The 18,895-nt window shown below is 44.7% G+C and overlaps 2 protein-coding genes across 5 annotated transcripts; one reads left to right on the top strand and one right to left on the bottom strand.

The window, feature by feature from the left end:
* Positions 1–100: 100 nt before the first annotated feature.
* LOC121549689 (homeobox protein NANOG) lies at positions 101–3,244 on the bottom strand. The gene is made up of 4 exons (XM_041861525.2): positions 2,559–3,244; positions 1,717–2,069; positions 1,485–1,586; positions 101–1,157 (listed from the first exon to the last, which is right to left on the bottom strand). Exons 1-4 carry the CDS (start codon positions 2,935–2,937, stop codon positions 993–995), a joined length of 999 nt encoding a protein of 332 aa, XP_041717459.1. The 5' UTR covers positions 2,938–3,244; the 3' UTR covers positions 101–992.
* On the top strand, positions 2,236–16,815 carry LOC121549688 (importin-4). Of its 4 annotated transcripts, none has more exons than XM_041861522.2 (29): positions 2,236–2,334; positions 6,596–6,682; positions 6,851–6,930; positions 7,063–7,104; positions 7,307–7,436; positions 7,634–7,813; positions 7,920–7,985; positions 8,135–8,236; positions 8,349–8,432; positions 8,712–8,867; positions 9,026–9,079; positions 9,301–9,410; positions 9,625–9,863; positions 10,098–10,211; positions 10,476–10,589; positions 10,844–10,967; positions 11,145–11,256; positions 11,495–11,619; positions 11,802–11,879; positions 12,894–12,951; positions 13,075–13,180; positions 13,660–13,853; positions 14,317–14,367; positions 14,537–14,662; positions 14,927–15,153; positions 15,341–15,473; positions 15,764–15,868; positions 15,960–16,029; positions 16,240–16,815. In XM_041861522.2, exons 1-29 carry the CDS (start codon positions 2,263–2,265, stop codon positions 16,368–16,370), a joined length of 3,270 nt encoding a protein of 1,089 aa, XP_041717456.1. In that variant the 5' UTR covers positions 2,236–2,262; the 3' UTR covers positions 16,371–16,815. The 4 variants fall into 4 exon arrangements, with proteins under 4 accessions (XP_041717456.1, XP_041717454.1, XP_041717457.1 ...); XM_041861520.2 differs by having other exon boundaries at positions 7,604–7,813; XM_041861523.2 differs by lacking the exon at positions 2,236–2,334 and adding an exon at positions 5,871–6,280.
* Positions 16,816–18,895: the final 2,080 nt, after the last annotated feature.

Genomic DNA, 18,895 nt, shown 5'->3' with positions numbered 1-18,895 from the left:
GCATTCGGTGTGGCTCAGTGTGGAGCTATTAACATTTACATTTATACCAGATCAGTTGGCAGGTTCACCAAACACATCTGCCTCTTTTTAAAATATTAAAAAAAAGGCCCTGTGTAATCAAGACAGAAAAGTAAATCCCAGCACCAAGACCACATCATTTCATTACAGGTGGCCTGTGCACCAACAGGGTTTATGATACAAATAGTTAATAAAAAAAAAAAAAAAAAAAAAAGCATAACTTTTAAAATCTGGGAAATGTTCTGGGGCACCAAACCTTGAAAACTGGAGAGGCAGTACTTGATTTTACCCAATCTGAACACATGTCAGTTCCAATACATTTTCCAGTTTTGGGCCTACTGAACAAAACCCTAACATGGAGGGCAAGGCAGTGCCACACACTTAAAACAAAACACATAGAAGTAATATTGAAGATCATACTGCTGCAGCTTGGAACCACAAACCCTCAGTGCAGTGAGAAGTGTCCCACGTAGCAGCAGTAGTTTAATAGTGATGGAATAAAACCTTGCCACTTCCAACAGACACAGCAACATTTTGTCAGAGTTGGGAGTGTCAAAGCACAAGGAGCAAAGAACCCTTCAACGATATTAAATACTCTGGTAAGAACTCTGGAAGGTATATAAAAATAAGGCCACTTTTTTTGTGATAAAACATATGAACAAGGGATAAAAGTTCCTGCAAATGATTAAGATGGATTGATCTAATTAGCCAACACCCCGGGCATCATTTGAGAATGACCAGTGTCTGAATCTCAACATTAATTGTAAGAATCTTTCAAAACAAATTGTAATACGTTTACAAAAACAACAGTCGATTTACCACCGAGACGTTCACCTGTGTGGGTTATTGGCTAGCATAGTGAAAACAGGGTCATGCGCATGGAGCCGTTTGTGTGAGTAGGGTTCCCTTCGTCACTTGATGCTGGAGTGGTGTTTTACACTGCCCATGCTGTGCTGTAGAAACCATCTAGGTACTTAGTGGGTCACAGCTGGGGGCCAGTTTCCCGGGGGCTGGGGGGGAAAGGAGGATGGCTGAGGGTATCCACCAGTGTAGTAAGGCAGGTTCTGCTGAGGGCTCTTCTTGAACATGGCCTCTCGGAACTCTTGGTCCTGGCGCTGCGTTTGGGGTTCTCCCTGAAACTAGAAAAGAGAGATGGTGGTTAATATCACCAAAGGTCAGCGTGAAGCTAAAGCGCTGATGTGTGTAACGATGTTGCATCCTGCCGTTAAGACATTGTCCAGACTGGGGACAGGTCTCGTCACTATGTCCAAGCCTATTGCCTCTGTTACCGACCAACAGCATGCACAAGCTAGACAACTGGTGGAGCAATAATAGACTGTAGTTTGAGTTAAATATATAATTTATTATAAATGCAAATTTAGTATTGTACAACATAACCAAACATTTCAACTAGGAAAGGAACACGTCTATTTTGCAGGTTTACACAGCATTATAATTGTGCTCACCTGAGGGCGTGGTGGCATGTTGAGGTAGCCAGCCGATTCCCAACTGTTGTCTTTCTGGTGCCTCTTCAGTTTCATCCTGCGATTCTGGAACCATGTTTTTACCTACAAGAGGGGAAAACACATGCATATAAATTAGTCCAACATCTGAAGCAAATACCAGCTAAATGTATGATTTGACACATTGGTGAAGAGTGGGTTATGCTCATAACAGTAGGCTAATCAAGAAACGCACCTGTTTGTAAGTTAGCCCCGTCAGCTCAGCCAGGGCCTTCATCTCAGCAGGGGAGAGATACCTCTGCATGTTAAACCGATGGGTCAGGGCATCCATTTGGCCTGTTGAGAAAGCAGTCCGAGCTTTTTGTCTGGGGTTGTTTTTGCCAGCTTTCTCTGGGAGAGAAGGGGGCAACGACTGCACGGCGTTGTCCTCACTCCCCATAATTTGTAAGCTTGTGTTCTCCTCTGGGTAGGAGCTGGAGACATGCTCACTACCATCTGGGCTTACACTGTCAGTCTCCTCGTCCAACTCCTTTTTCACACAGGTGGCGGGGTTGGCTTGAGGGTTGCTGTTCTCCGAACTCCAAGAATCTGAGCGAGAAATTAGGAGAGAAGGTTGTACACTTGTCGGTACATAGTCTGCATTTTGGCTTGGTTGAATTTGAACAGTTCACGATGACGCCACAGCGTGGCACCATTGTCCACGCAGTCAGACCAACCGTAAACCCTCGCGCCAGAGTGGACACTTTTGGCGGTTCGCAAGCACAAACATGTAGTTAGCAAGATGGCGTTTGATACAAACATACGGACCTTGTTTGAGAGGGAGATCGTTACTTTAGCCAGAGACCCAGCAAATGCAAGTACAGTACAATAACTACCACTGTGTCGGCAATACATTTACATTTTAGTCATTTAGCAGACGCTCTTATCCAGAGCGACTTAGTTAGTTTTCATACAGTCTGCTTCATAGACAAACTACCTAGAGTACGGTAGGCCATATTTACAAGGAAAGACACCTGCTCTTAACCAGCTAGCACAAAACAACCAATGTAATGTTAACTAACTTGGCTAGCTATTTACCTGGTGATCTGTGCGACTCGGATTCGCTTGGAGTGTTGCTACTTGGCTGTTCCGTCTCCTTCGGCCGCTGATCATATGGAGGCCGGTTATGGGAAATGAAAAGGCGCCCACTCGGAGTATGGCTGTGAGGGTCGCCGAGATACATGACAGAACCTGGGTAGTGGGAATTGCTAGCTCCAATGTTGTATTCGGGACTCTTGGGTGGTGATTGATGCTGCGCTTGCAAGTGGTAGCCGCCGCTGACCCCAGAGTTGTACACCGCCTCTGCCCAGCCGGAGAAGTTGGGATGATTTTGCTCAGCCCCTGCTTGGTACATGAGACCATAAGCAAAGCCGTGGTAGGATTGGTTGTAGCTTACTGGTAACTTCCAATCTGCCATTTCTTCTACTGGCCCTCTTTGCAAGCAAGAAATGTCCAAACTTGTCACGGTCGCCCAAAAAGCCACACACAAAAAAATTAGAGGATGCTGCAGCTAACCTTGCAGAAGTTTTAAAGCTTCTTGGTGTAGCTAGCTAGTATAAACTAACTTTACCAACACCTGGAAACCACCAAAGTTGTAGTAGTAACAGCGTTTCCCTTGCATTGAAGAAATAATTTTAATATTGTACTCTCCATCGATTCTGGGGTGGTATTTATAGGGAAAGGTGTGGGTCAGGTCTCAGCCATTCCGGTATCGTGGCGTTGAGGCCGCGCCCCTTGAAAGGTCCATTCAGAAGAAATGACATGTATTTATATTGTAGTCATTTAATCATTTAATCACTCCCCTAAAGTTTTACTGTATTTCTTGAACGAGTCATTTGAAGAATCAAAATAGTTTTCTCAGAATGTTTTTTAAAATGTATTTGGCAGAAACTATTTGATGGTTGGTTTATTTTGGTGCAATTTATTAGTCATTATCCAACATATATATCAGATATCCGTAAAATCATCACCATTTATATTTTAAAACATATATGAGTTCAAAAGTTTCATTAATAATAAGTCACACAATGAGTGGACACTTAATGGTCAAAGTATTTTGTAATAGTGTGTCTGTGTAGTATATCTCACATTTCATCCCCTCTTCACCTTGAAAAGACTACGTTTGATTCATGTGGTGGTAGCTTAGTGGTTAAGAGCGTTGTGCCAGTAACCGAAAGGTCGCTCGTTCTAATCCCCGAGCCGACTAGGTGAAAAATCTGTCGATGTGCCCTTGAGCAAGGCACTTAACCCTAATTGCTCCTGTAAGTCGCTCTGGATAAGAGCGTCTGCAAAATGTAAACTTTAATGAGTACAGTTTTGTGCAGAGTCTGCTTCTCTTATATTTTAATTTGATAGGCCCTACACATTTTTTATAGTCAACTTTTGAATTGTTAACACTATAAGTGACATGTCAATCATAGTGTCATATCACTTCTATGTGTAGGCCTCATTTATAACACATGTCAATCATAGTGTCATATCACTTCTATGTGTAGGCCTCATTTATAACACATGTCAATCATAGTGTCATATCACTTCTATGTGTAGGCCTCATTTCTAACGCATGTCAAACATGATTACATTTCTCCTCGGATCAGAATGTTCATTCTCTTACATCTCTGCCATAAAGTGTCTCTTCAGAGCTGTCCCATTGTTGTTCAGGTAGCCTCAAGGCAATAGGGACCTCAACTGCTGGTGGTGCATTATGCTTGAATTATAGAGAAAGGCTACAAAAATGTGTTTAGCAATGGTGGCTGTGAGTGGTAGAAATACTGTAGATGTATTCATTTAACCTACAGAAATGTATTGAATTTGCTATTGGAATTCAATGCCAACATTGACTAGTATGTATCCTACAGACTGTTTTAATCTCCCAAGTTTTGCCCAGACATAGGACATAGACCCGGGTCAGGGGACAACTCCACTTGGTTAGATGTGATTATCACTCCATTATTTAATCTATAGGTCTTGTAATGTATCTGTATTGTTTGGCTTAAAAGTGCAAATTGAAGCCAGAATCTACATGTCTCTCACAGTGTGCTGTTGACCATGCTGTACAACTCAAACACAAGGTAGGTGATCACTGATCACTTTCTACCTGAGCCATTTTCCCTCCTCAAATACAGATTTTTGTCGCTCACTTCGGGCAATTTGGAGACAATCGGCTACAATGGCTGGACATGTAGACAATCGGCTACAATGGGTGGACATGTAAATGCAGTCAACACCTGGTAGCAATGCTTTCACAAACGGGACCAAACTGGGCCAAGAATTACCATTCAAATGCTTGTTTTTAGTCTACCTCCTTGGCTGCATTGAACTTGTAATTGTTCAGTTAGTGGTGAAAATATGTGATAATGTTGAGCCTATGGGACTATTAGCATAGCTACTGATCTTTACCTGGGCAGAGGGAGTTGATAGGTGTGGGGTGTGTATGTGTTTTTTTTTTGGGGGGGGGGGGTAGTTGTGGGGGTAGGCAAGTGAATAGAAGATGTAGCTAAAGTAGTATCCTAAATGTTTTTTTTTATTCTAAATGCATTTAGTATTTAAATCATAGGGATATTTTATTTGAATTGCATTTAGTATCCTTTGTAGATGCCCAAAACAACATGGACAAATGTAACTGCATGTTATGGCATAGGTCAGTGTGTCTCTATCTATTACCAGCAGTTCGTGGGCAGGTCTTTATTTGATTGTTAAAAGGTGAAAATAGGATTGTGTGGAAGTCTTGTTTTGTTTTGCTGCACCAAGGGAGAAATACCTATTATATAAAAAAAAGTGAGTTCCTCACCTTGTGCATACAAAAAATATTGTGCCAATGAAAACAACAGCTAGGAACAGGACTCTCGGTAAGGGTGGCAGGTAGCTTAGTGGGTAAGAGCGTTGTGCCAGTAACCGAAAGGTCGCTGGTTCTAATCCCCGGGCCGACTAGATGAAAAATCTGTCGATGTGCCCTTAAGCAAGGCACTTAACCCTAAATGCTCCTGTAAGTCGCTCTGGATAAGAGCGTCTGCTAAATGACTTAAATGTCAGGCAAGTTGTTTTTTCGGTAATGGATTTCTTCAGTGTCACGGTGTGAGACGAGGGACGCTCTCTTTTGTTGCCTAAAAGTGCAAATTTACACCTCATACTACTATGCATGTCAATTGAGACATGCTCAACTACAACAACAACGTTTTTACAACTTGAAAACGTGTAGAATTAGACATGCACTCATGCAAGAATATTATACTGTAGTTTGCTCACTAACAATGGTGATCATGTTTGCCCTCCGCCCAAAAGCAGGCGCTGTACACTTGTGTAACTGGTTTTGGTGTGTATTTCAATATGTGCCCTTAACAACACTGTTCACGTGGAACACTCCATGGCTTGGTACTGTCCCGCGTGGCAATTTAATGGAATGAACCAGACTGGGATTGACACTCGAACCTCAACCGCCGCCTTTTTTGGGTTCCTAAAACCGGTGGAGAACATTTACCCATAACTATTTTGATACGCTAGCTAGCAAAGTTGCTAACTAGTTAGAGATAATTAGTTGACGTATGAGTCGAGTTAGCGCACTGTCTAAACTTGACCATTCAGAGCGCTCTCCCAGTTTAGCCCTGTCAAGGATCATATTTTAGCGTGACAGTTTGCGCATAATTTTGAATAATAACATAAAATCTCAGAAGCACTGAGATTTTGGAAGAGCCAAGATGTCTGGGGAACTAGAGCAGATTCTCTTACAGCTCACGCAGCCTGACAATGCGGTTATTCAGCAGGTAAGGAGTGGACTCTCCTGATTGAGCCTGTGAAATTGGGATTGACAGTTAACGTTACCCTGGCATGCTTTGGTAACAAGCACCAACCGGCTATCTAACGTTAACTGTTAACGTTAGTTATCAAAATGGACAGCTATTGCTAACGTAACGTTAGCAAGCCAAATTATGTCACGAACGAGTGTGGCTAACAGACAATTATTTTCCTACACTGTCCATCACTTTATAAACTTGACAGTTCACTAACGTTTTAGCTGCCTGGCTAGCTTTCTTTATTCAGTTAGTATTCGCCATATCCAATATGTTTTTTCCCTACAGGCCACCGCCCAGTTGAAGCTGGCTTTTAAAGACCCAGCCATCATCCCAGCGTTGTGTGCTGTCATGACTGGGTCCCAGAACTCACAGGTATGTAGGTTACACATGAGTTACACTAACACTTATCATCTGTGTGAAGATGCCAGCTAAATGTGATATATATGTGGAACCCAGGAGTTTGCATGTGGTGTTCTCTTTGTGCGGCTTATTGCAGGCTCTCATCAGATAATTAATTGTTGTCCCCCCCCCTCTCATCAGATCCGCCAGTCAGCTGCAGTGATGTTGAGGATGAGAGTGAAGAAGCATTGGAAGAAGATTAGCCCTGATCACAGAGAAAGGTTGGATGCCCTTTGTTGTCTAATTCCCCAGCAATCAGCCATTTTCAAGTCCTCTGTATTGGACTGTTGAATTAAGTTTGATTTGTTTTACATTTCCATTGTATTTGAGATGGGGTTTTTCTTGCTTCATAGTCTGAAAGCAGTGGTCCTACAAGCTTTCCAGCAGGAGACAGAGTAAGTATCTTTGATCCTTTACATAAAAACACAGTCACATATTTTTTTTGAGGTGGAAAACTAGACATACTGGAAATACAATGGGTTATCATACAGATGTATAGCTAGAAGCTGTATCGGACCATAACCACTAACTCATCCGTACACACCAATTAAACTTGCTACATCTGAACTTGACAATAACACCTGTCTCTGTTTCCAGACACGCAGTGCGCCACTCCCTCTCGCAGCTCAGTGCAGTGATGGTCAAACACGAGACGCCAGACCGCTGGCCTGCTCTATTCGCACTCCTTAACCAGTCCACCAAGAGCAACAACCCAACGGACAGACAGGTACCAGCTTCTATAGGTAGAACTAAAACACTGCAATCTATTAGTTGTAATTCATGGGATAATAAAGAATGACTTCCATTGGCTTGTCCTGACAACGTAAACACAGAGAGGTTGTGCTGTATGTGGATTTGATTGGAGCTCTTGATGGTTGCTCACTGATTGGTCAGGATATGCATAGATCAAAATGTTTCTCTCAGGTGGGTCTACTCTTGCTCAGCAAAGTGGTGGAGTCCAACCCGGAGTCCTTCAAGCCCCACTACCGCCAACTGCTGCAGCTGTTTGGCACCGTGCTGCAAGACCTGGACAACCCCACAGCCATGTACTACAGCATCCTCACCCTCACTGCTATGACTGCCTACACTGGCACAGAGGAGATGGTGAGGCCAGAATCAATCTATTTGATGCCCTTTTGGAGTGAACAGAAGTTTAGTCTACCAGTATCCTTCATGGCTGTGTTGAAATGAAATATCTTGTGTCTTTCAGAACCTAATGCGCTCCCTCATCCCAACACTGATCATTGCTCTCAAACACCTCATCAAGGCAGACCAGGTAGGGGATAGTTCAATATGTCAGCCCTTAATAGCTGCACTGATGATTGCACCAGTCTTCAGGGATGACTGTTAAATGGAGCCTTGAAAGCACTATTGTCCCAGTGAGGCCATGGAGGTGTTATTGGACTGTTTCTATGTGTTGACCAGGATCAGGCCAGTGAGGCCATGGAGGTGTTGGATGAACTGATGGAGAGTGAGGTTTCCATCATTGTCCCACACATCGCTGAAATTGTCCACTTCTGCTTGGAGGTGAGAACAAGAAGCTCTAATAATATTTCTAATGACTTTTAGCTTATATGCCATTGTAGGAAATGTCATGGTTTGTCTTGTTGACAATGAAATGTGTACATGTGTGTCTCAGGTCAGTGCAGACATCACTTTGACCGACTCCCTGCGTGTGAAGGCTCTGTCCTGCATCGCTTTTCTCATCCGACTCAAGAGCAAGGTAAGTCACCCGATATAAATGGATGCCCTACATTCACCCTCCAGTGAGCTTGTTTGTCCTTAAATTGAGGTATATGTCAATAATGTCTCTCAAGTGGCGTCATCCCATGTCTCCTTTCCCCCTTCTCACCAAATAAAAGGACAGGTGAACGCAAATTCCCTAGCCTGTGTTTTCAGAGGAGAGGAAACCACTTCAGACCATAGAGATGAACCTTTCTCCTTAAAATATGTGGAGCTTGTCAAGTGATGTATGCTTGGCTGTTCTCTCTCTCCCCTTCAGACAGTGTTAAAGCAGAAGTTGCTCAATCCCATCCTGCAGACAGTGTTCCCCGTGCTGAGTGCAGCGCCCCCACCTGGGGAGGAGGACCCTGAGGACGAAGAGAACAGCAATGAGGACGACACTGACAACGAGAGTCCCAAACACTTTGCTGCTCAGGTCAACTTCCCTTCTGTTGTTGGACTGGCATACAGCAAAGAAAATAAAGAATAGCAGAATATAATGCACAGAAAATAGGGGATGTTGTTTTGGAGAGCAACACATTTTGTGCGTGAATTTTAATGTCTGTTTGAAATAGAATGTGTTTTTGTTTGCAGGTTATTGACACCATGGCTCTTCACATGCCCCCTGAGAAACTATTCCACCAACTGGTTAGTGAACACACTCACTTCCTTCATATATCATTTGCCTGCCAATCAGTCAATTCAATTGATGTTGTTATCATCTCCGTGACGTAGCGGTATGATTGTAGCAGCAGCAGTAGTATTTATTACTAATTTGCGGTCTTGTACTGAGGTACACCAATTTCCATGCATAGAAGTACATATGGTTTTAGTAAGTATGTATGTCTGACCCATGGTGTGTCCATCAGATGCCGCTGACTCAAGCGTGCCTGGCCAGTGAGAACCCTTATGAGAGGAAAGCTGGCCTGATGTGTCTGGCAGTGTTGGCTGAGGGCTGTGCCGACCACATACGGACCAAGTGAGTCCCCTGTGCAATGCTGTTTCTGATGTGTATTCAGTGGCTTCCTGTCCAAAAACCAGTTTATTAAATGTTTTAAAGTTTTACACCTGGCAATGTCCAGTCCTTCAGTGTGTGAGGTAGCTATAAACCAGAGGCATGGTTTGACTTTTTCAGATTATTCAAATGGTGAGATTGTATTTTTCCTGCTAATCCCACTCTGTCTGTCTGTCAGGATGCTGGCCTCCATGTTGCAGACAGTGTGCCAGAGTCTGTCAGACAGTAACCAGGTGGTCCGCAGCGCCGGCCTCTTTGCCCTGGGCCAGTTCTCGGAGCACCTGCAGCCCGAGGTCAGTAAGTACTGTGCCGAGCTGATGCCTCTGTTGCTGGGCTACATGTCTGCTCTGAACCAGGCCAAGATCGGACACGTCACCAAGGCCTTCTACGCCCTGGAGAACTTCCTGGAAAACCTGGGTGAGGATCCTCCCGTTCACGTTATCCTGATCCATACCCATCTCTCTTGCTATTATTTGGTTCTGTTATGTTCTATAATAGATAAACTGTAGCTAGGTAAACAGTCACCGACTCTCTTGTTCTTTAGTCTCGTCCTTAGACTACTTTCAAGGAACCCATAAGATGAGGTTGAATTAGTCTTCTCCTCTGTTCTGTGCTGATGTTTTCACTAACAGTGTTTCATCCCCCTATCAGGGTCGGAGATCGAACCCTACCTGCCCACCCTGATGGAGACCATGTTGTCTGCCCTCAGCAACGCAGAGAACCTGAAGCTCAAAGAGCTGGCTGTCAGTGCCATAGGAGCTATAGGTAACACACTGCAGAAGTCCATTTAGGATTGGGCCTTTCAACAGAGCATGTTACATCTCAATAATCTAGCTCTTGTGTCTTCCTTCATCCACACTGATCTGAAAGGTAAAAGGTAGTCCCGGTTGTTTTAAAAACGATCCTATGTTTTCAGATCAGTGCAGATGGAGAGGACACAAGTATAGGAAGGCACTTGAGACTGTTGAGATGCAAGTGGTGTGTATATCACTAACTCTATTAACCCTTTATCCCTTCTCTTCCTTTCAGCCAATGCAGCCAAGGAGAAGCTAGTTCCTTACTTCCTGCCTGTCATTGAGAGTCTGAAGAGCTTCCTCACTGACACCAGGGATGAGATGAGGGCTCTGCAGACACAGGCTCTGGGTAGGCTAACTATCTCTAAGGCTTAGTCAGTTTGATGTGGTCACTCGGCAGACACTTTTAGTCAATACGACTGACAGCTTAGATTTGATAGTATACTGTATGTGACCCTGGTAGGTTTCAAACTTAAAACTCTCATATTTCATAGCACTATGCTCCAACTAACTGAGCTATCAGAACCCGTCTTGTGTAGTAAAGATGACTTAACTGTGAGTCACCTGTGAATGGGGATTGATAGGGATACATTGTCCTTTCAGATACTCTGTCAGTGTTGGCCCGCACCATAGGTAAGGAGGTGTTCAGCCCCCTGGCTGCAGAGTGTGTTCAGCTGGGACTCAATCTCACCAACGCCATCGACGACCCAGACCTGCGCCGCTGCACGTACGTCGTTAACGGGTGTCTGTGTGTGTCTGAGATACTCACGCTCTCTAGTAGAAGTCCTGCCAGCCTTTTGGGGTGGGCTTTCAGAGTTCATGGCTGTTTTCTGACTTGTTGATGACTTTGTGTTGAATCCATCTCTCCATCTTCCCCCCTCTCTGTCTCTCTCTCTCTGTGCAGGTACAGCCTGTTCTCGGCCGTGTCCACAGTGAGTCCAGACTGTCTGAACCCCCACCTCACTGCCATCACCACCATCATGCTTCTGTCCCTCAAGTCCACAGAGGGAGTCACGGTCAGTCAATGGGCTTCATGGCTCCAAACCCCTTCCTATTATCACCACTCAGGACTTGGCAGTGTATTCCATTTCAACTCAGCCAATTCAGGACGTTAAATGAAATGCATGAATTAAAAGTCCACAGATACATAATGGCATTTTCAATGGACTGAATTGAAATGGAGTTGATCCTGGTATCCTGGTATGTCTGAAAGAATATATCCTCTGATGAACTCTTTATTTTCTCCCTGATCAGGCTCACCTTGAGGAGGACAAGGCGTTTGTCCTGCTGGATGATGATGATGATGATGATGACGAGGCTCAGGGTGACACCATTTTGGATGACGAGGTGACTGACACTGTGGACCCAGACATCGCCGGGTACGTGTCTGAGATGATGGTCTTTTTTAGTTCAGGCACAATGCAAAGGTTCCCAAAGCAGCCTTCAAGGCAGCTGTCATAAAAGGTGTCAATTGAAAACATGTTGTTTTTCCGGAACTGAGCTAGGCAGAGGGACCTCTCCATCCCCATCCTAATCCGTGTGCTCTCTCTCCATTCCCCAGGTTCAGTGTAGAAAACGCCTACATTGATGAGAAGGAGGATGCCTGTGATGCCCTGGGAGAGATTGCCTTCAACACCGGGTAAAGACTCAAGAGCATAGAGATCTTTAGTGGTGGTTGTCAGCCATGCAATCTCCATAGACAAACAATGGCAGTAGAATGGTCTTACTGAAGAGCTCAGTGACGTTCAATGTGGCACCGTCATAGGATGCCACCTTTCTGGACAAGTCGGTTCAACAAATTTCTGCCCTGCTTGAGCTGCCCTGTTAACTGTAAGTGCTGTTATTGTGAAGTGGAAACGTCTAGAAGCAACAACGGCTCTGCCGCGAAGTGGTAGGCCACACAAGCTCACAGAACTGGGCCAATGAATGCTGAAGCACGTAGAGCGTAAAGATCTGTCCTCAGTTGCAACACTCACTACCGCGTTCCAAACTGCCTCTGGAAGCAACGTCAGCACAATAACTGTTCGTTGGGAGCTTCATGAAATTGGTTTCCATGGCCGAGCAGCCGCACACACTCCTAAGATGACCATGTGCAATGCCAAGTGTCGGCTGGAGTGGTGTAAAGCTTGCCCCCATTGGACTCTGGAGCAGTGGAAGCACGTTCTCTGGAGTGATGACTCATGTTTCACCAACTGGCAGTTCGGCGGACGAATCTGGGTTTGGCGGATGCCAGGAGAATGCTACCTGCCCCAATGCATGGTGCCAACTGTAAAGTTTGGTGGAGGAGGAATAATGGTCTGGAGCTGTTTTCCATGGTTCGGGCTAGGCCCATTAGTTCCAGTTAAGGGAAATCTTACAATGACGTTCCAGACAATTCTGTGCTTCCAACTTTGTGGCAACAGTTTGGCCTTTTCCTGTTTCAGCATGACAATTCCCCCATGCACAGAGCGAGGTCCGTACAGAAATGGTTTGTTGATCGTTGTGGAAGAACTTGACTGGCCTGCGCCTGACCTGTTCGATGAGCGGGTGTCCACATACTTTTGGTCATGTAGTGTATTTCCCCTCGTATACAATGTCAGCACTTTGAGCACCGGGAAAAGCGTCAAGTCCATTAGTAGTTACTGTCTTTTTTCTTTCCTGTTCACCCCTTCAGTGCTGCCTTCCAGCCCTTCCTGGAGTCCAGCTTTCAGCAGGTCTATGAGCTGCGTGATGTAAGTACTGTAGCGCTGCTCATCCACCCCCTCTCCCTCTGTGTAATGAGCCATGAAGGGCATTCAGTCAGTGTGTGTGTGTGTGTATCTCTGACCATGCATTCTGTGTCCCCCTCCCCTCAGTTTCCCCACGAGGATGTGCGCAGGGCTGCCTTCGGGGCCATGGGCCAGTTCTGCCGAGCTCAGCACAAAGTGTGGCAGGAGAATCCCACTGAGGCCAACCACCAGGGTATCTCGCTCACACTCTCTCTGTGCACATCACATATATCTATACCTCTCTTGCTCTCTCTCTCTTATATTTATCTCTCTCTCTCTCTCTCTCTCTCTATACCTCTCTATACCGCTCTCTATACCGCTCTCTCTCTCTCTATACCGCTCTCTCTCTATACCTCTCTCTATACCTCTCTCTCTCTCTATACCTCTCTCTCTCTATACCTCTCTCTATACCTCTCTCTATATCTCTTTACCTCTCTCCCTCTATACCTCTCTCTTTATACCTCTCTCTCTACTTGTCTCTCTCTCTCTCTCTCTCTACCTGTCTCTCTCTCTCTCTCTCTCTCTGTCTCTCTCTCTCTCTGTCTCTCTCTCTCTCTCTCTCTCTCTCTCTCTCTCTCTCTCTCTCTCTACCTGTCTCTTTCTCTTTCTCTCTGTCTCTCTCTCTAAAACAAAAAATGGAATTGTGCTTCTCTTCCTCCGTCCATCCCTCAGCTCTGCAGAAGCTGCTGGGTGTGGTACTGCCCAGCTTCCTGGAGGCGGTCCACAGTGAGCGTGAGCGCCAAGTGGTGATGGGCGTGCTGGAGGCCATGAACGCCGTGCTGAAGGCCTGCCAGGGGGAGGCACTGCAGAGCCCCGGGCTCCTGCAGGAGATCAGCCAGGCCATCCGAGACGTGCTCAAGAAGAGGGTGAGCCCAGACCAACCAAGCTGGGCCTGAGCGCACTTCAGACGGGATCTCCCAGATTAATTAATTGAGGATATCTGAAATCAGGATATGTGTTTGTATTTATTAAGGATGCCCATTAGTTCCTGCCAAGGCAGCAGCTACTCTTCCTGGGGTCCAAACACATTAAGGCAGTTATATACAATTTTAAAAAACATGACATTACATTTCACAACAGATTTCACAACACATTATGTGTGTTCCCTCAGGCCACTATTCTACTACCACATATCTACAACACAAAATCCATGTGTACGTGTGTGTGGAGTGCGTATGTTATCATGTGCCTGTGTGCTTCTCTTCAGTCCCCGCTGTTCCATAAGGTGTATTTTTATCTATAGAGCGTCATAGCCTAAAATGTCTACAGTAAAAATAGGAAAATATTCTGATAAGCCTTTGACCTTTGACCCCCCCCGTCTCTCTACAGACTGTCTGTCAGGACGGAGGAGGAGACGAGGCAGAAGATGACGAGCAGCAGGTGGGATTTCCTCTCTTTTATCACACTCCATCACTGGCAGGATCGGCTGTACTTTCAAGTCTATGGTGTGCGTGATATGAACGTGGTGCGTATGATATGAACGTGGTGCGTATGATATGAACGTGGTGCGTATGATATGAACGTGGTGCGTATGATATGAACGTTTTAGGCGGAGTACGACGCCATGCTGCAGGAGTTTGCAGGCGAGGGGATCCCCCTGCTGGCCTCTGCCGTCCCAGCGGACACCTTCCAGCCCTATCTCAACGAGCTGCTGCCGCTCATCATGAACAAGGCCGTGAGTCCCACTACCCTCACTACACCCTTTCTCCCTTAGCATCGTGTTAAAATAACAATAAGTCATTAACTCCAGTTGACAAGCCATCCATATAGACATGAATAGACCTAATTCCTAGTTCATTTTGTGTTGAAATTCTACAATTTATTTTGAGTTTGCAAAAAAAGTCACCATAAGCACAGAAAGGATAAACCTTTAGTCAGATACGTAGTTAGATTGAGTTAGATATGTATTGAATGAGTGGATTTGTTCCTCTTCCTCTAGAAGTCGTCGTGCACGGTGGCTGACCGTTCCTTCTCCGTGGGTACGCTCGGAGAGATCCTGCAATCCCTGGTCAACGTGTCTGGGGGCAGGGCCTGTGCCGGCAAACTGTCCAATCAGCTGCTGCCTGTCCTGGTGGCTGGGGTGAGAGACAGCGACAGTGAGGTTCGCAACAACAGCGTGTTTGCACTGGGAGCTATGGCCCAGGCTGCTGGACCCCTCGTCGCACAGTATCCCTCAATAATGATGAAGTGTATGTGTGTGTGTTCAGGATTGATCACTGATAACTCCATGCTATGGTTCAGATGAGTAGCTAGACCCATTGACCAGCACTGACCATATCATTAGAATCTGTTACTATTGTATTGACCTGTCCCAGAAGACCAGGGTCTTTTCCTCAACTCCTGTCCCTCCCAGAGACTACCCCATGATGCTGGCCCTCTTCTCCAACCTGCTGTCCAAAGAACAGGACAGGAGGGTGATTGACAACCTGTGTGCTGCCCTCTGCAGGATGATCATGAGCAACATGGAGGGCGTTCCTCTGGAACAGGTACTGTCTATGCACGTTCGGTCATGGGATTTAATACCGGGCCACTGCCTAACTGGAGGTGTGTGCAAGACTCTGGAAGATTTGGGCCCTCTGAGAATATCTGCGACCTGTGTCTGTAGACTTGTCTCCAGTTCTTTAATGTCCCAAATGCTGTATGTTAGATTTACAATGTAAGAGTTTGCCACAGGCTTATTGACATACAGACACATAAGTTGATGAACTGAGTGTCCTCGGTGATGCTCGCTTAGCTAACTCCTCTCTCTGTCCGTCTGTCCGTCCGTCTGTCCTAGGTGTTCCCTGCCCTCCTGGCTCGCCTCCCTCTGAAGGAGGACATGGAGGAGAATAAGACTGTGTACAGCTGCTTGGCCATGCTCTACTCACAGAACCCTGCACTGGTACCATGATCTTCCATGTTGACTAATGTCATTGTGTTGTTACATACCCATCTGTTGTATTTTAGTACTGATATTTATGTTGTGTCCTTAGGTCCTGAGTCACATTCAGCCAATAGTATCTGCTTCCAGCCACGTCCTGGGAACCAAGGATCTTGACACAGGCGAGAACTTTAAATCTAGACAGGTTTCCTCACCTCGTTGTGTAGCAATTTTGTCTTATGTGGATATAACAACGTTATAACAATGTAATAACAATGTTTTGTCTTATGTGGATATAACAACGTTATAACAATGTAATAACAATGTTTTGTCTTATGTGGATATAACAACGTTATAACAATGTAATAACAATGTTGGACTTTGTCTTCCAGAAACCCAGAACACCCTGGTCATGCTGCTCCGAGACGTCGCTCAGCGCCACTCCCAGGAATTCGAGGGCGCCATGAGGTCACTTCCTGCTGAGCAGAAGATGAAGCTGACAGGGGCCGTTAGCCAATCCTAGCACACCCCGCCAACCAGCTCTTCCACTCCAGTCAAAGCCAGCGAAATGTAGGATTTGTTTTACTACAGATAACAAATGGGACAGTAGTTGGAACACGTTCAAATTGGGAAAACTCCAGCAAACTCCTGCACTTGAACCATTCTACTATTAGTATTCTATAATTATTCAGAGGTTATGTTCCAAGCATTCACTTTTTAATTTATATTGTCTGTGCTTTTTTTTAGAATTATTTTTATAATGAAATGTGATTTCATTTTTTTGTGTCACTAGAATGTTGTTTTTGTTTGTTTGTTTCTAGTCTGATACCAGTTTAACCTTGTTGTAACTGTGAACCTCCCATCTATTTGCTGCTGTCCCCCTTTAACCACACATTTGATCAACTGGCATGACTAGTATTGAGTGTGAAGCAATGATCTGAACTCATGATAAATGCCTTTTTCTCATACTTGTCGGTGTCACGCACTGTTCTCTGCCTTTCCCCTCACGTGTTATCAAACCCCTTTTTTTCCCGGTACCATTGTTTCTCTTTCCGCTGTCCCTCATTCAGAGAGCTTCCCATCGTGCTTAGTAAGGTGGTTTTGTGAATCGGTGCAAATCTGCCACAATGCGCTCGTGACCTCCAGGGCTCGTGACGTCCAGGGTGTGCATATTGTCCAGGTCTTCCTTTGTGCCCAAATGACAGGATTATAATGACTTATTTTATTTTTATTTTTTACATCGGACACAATTGACATCATATGCTTGCTTACAGATAAACACTCAACACACTTGCCTAACAGCTTTTTTTATTTTTTATTTTTTTACATTTTAGTCATTTAACAGACACTCTTATCCAGAGCAACTTACAGTTAGTGAGTGCATACATTTTTTTTTCTGCTGGGTTCAGCAATCAAATCTACAAACATGTCTTCCATTTTTTTTGAATTATTCATTCTGTTTCATTCTATCAACAGCTCTTTTAGCCCACAATCAGTAACTAATAGTTACATCACCTACTGAAATCCATCTTGAATGTGCATATTACAAGCAATAGCTGGACAAACCAAGTCTATAGAGACGCAAAATATTACATAGCAAACAATGTTTATAAAATAATATTACAACAAATACTTGGAAAGAAATATATATATATATATATGGCACGATTTAGATCAGGGATGTGCAACTGGCGGACCTTTTGAAGGCCCTCGGATCAATTTCCTTAGTTGGGGTCTCCAACTTACTCTTGCGAGTTAAAATAGTAGAATATACAAGGTGCAATTTTGAAATTTGTCCATCAGCAGTTTTCCTCTTATGTCAGACACTAATAGTCAATCAATTAGCCCATGTCAGCTAAAATGTTTAAGATTGGTAAATTAATCTAGCGGCCAGCCATCTAAAGTTGTAGTGATCATGGTCGAATTAGTGGCTGGGGGGGCCCCCATTGATTTTGTTAGTCAGTCTCACGCTGATATATTAAAAAAACTGCAAACATTTCTCTCCACCCTATGGGAAAATGTGTAGAATTGCAGCAAACTTGCTTTAAGCAGCAACATTTTCAGCGGTTCAGATTTTGTGGCCCCCACCCCAATCAAAGTTATCCATCCCTGATTTAGATGTAGAACATGGTATAACAGCGAAGGCATAGATAGCTTACGGTCGACTTTGCTTTTTTTTTTTTTTGCTTAAATGTTTATACGACTCAAAGCCCTAGTGGCTGATCCATGTGTAATTGCACTGATCATTAAGTTATAGCTTTTTCTGCCGATGATCCTGAGTGTTCCCTCACACCTCTCGAATCTCCTCTTTGGGCTGTGACTCGATGTCCAAGGCCATGGTCATCCCCACTGGCTGGAAGCCCTTCTCCTCTGAAACAAGCACAAAAGACTTCAATACAGGCATGCCAATACATCAAAACATTTCTATGAGCAGAATGATAATGAGTGTCAGCTTGAGGAATCTGCTTTGCCATCTCAGGAATGTGGTACTAGGGTTAAGTATGAGGTCATATCAAATAGGAAACCACAGTCGACTATGTAAAGTCTATGCTGAGTGGGCCAAGTACCACAAATGCCCACTGAGAGAATACCATTCTGAAGCTATGCAGACCAGAGGGGCAGGGTCAAAGTGTGAGATATCTGGGTGGATTATTAATGATGCAAAGGCATGCAGCATGATCTCATCTTCGATTCTTGTCACAGGAATTGCCGGCTGGTGCATGTCTAAATCCACAGCACCTTGAGAACTCGGCAGCTGAACATTTGTCATGTCCGTGACCAGGCCAAGGGGATGGGTGGCATTGGCATTGATAAATTGAGACATTCATATTGAGAACATGGGTGCCTTTTAGTTTGACAACAAAGCCTAGGCCTGTGCTAGCCTGGTTGTCAGTCTGTTTATCTAACATTCCACTATGTCATGTGTCAAACACGGAGTACAAGGAGTGGAATGTAGTTAAACATACTGGTGACCAGGCTAGGGCTATGCCTGGTTCCAAACCAACTCCTTACCTCATGCCATATTCCCTATTCCGTCTGTGATTACAC

The sequence above is a fragment of the Coregonus clupeaformis genome, unplaced genomic scaffold, assembly GCF_020615455.1.
Source record: "Coregonus clupeaformis isolate EN_2021a unplaced genomic scaffold, ASM2061545v1 scaf0140, whole genome shotgun sequence".
Lineage (NCBI taxonomy): Eukaryota > Metazoa > Chordata > Actinopteri > Salmoniformes > Salmonidae > Coregonus > Coregonus clupeaformis.
Note: the sequence above shows the minus strand (reverse complement) of the source record. Positions and strands in the feature narration are given on the sequence as shown.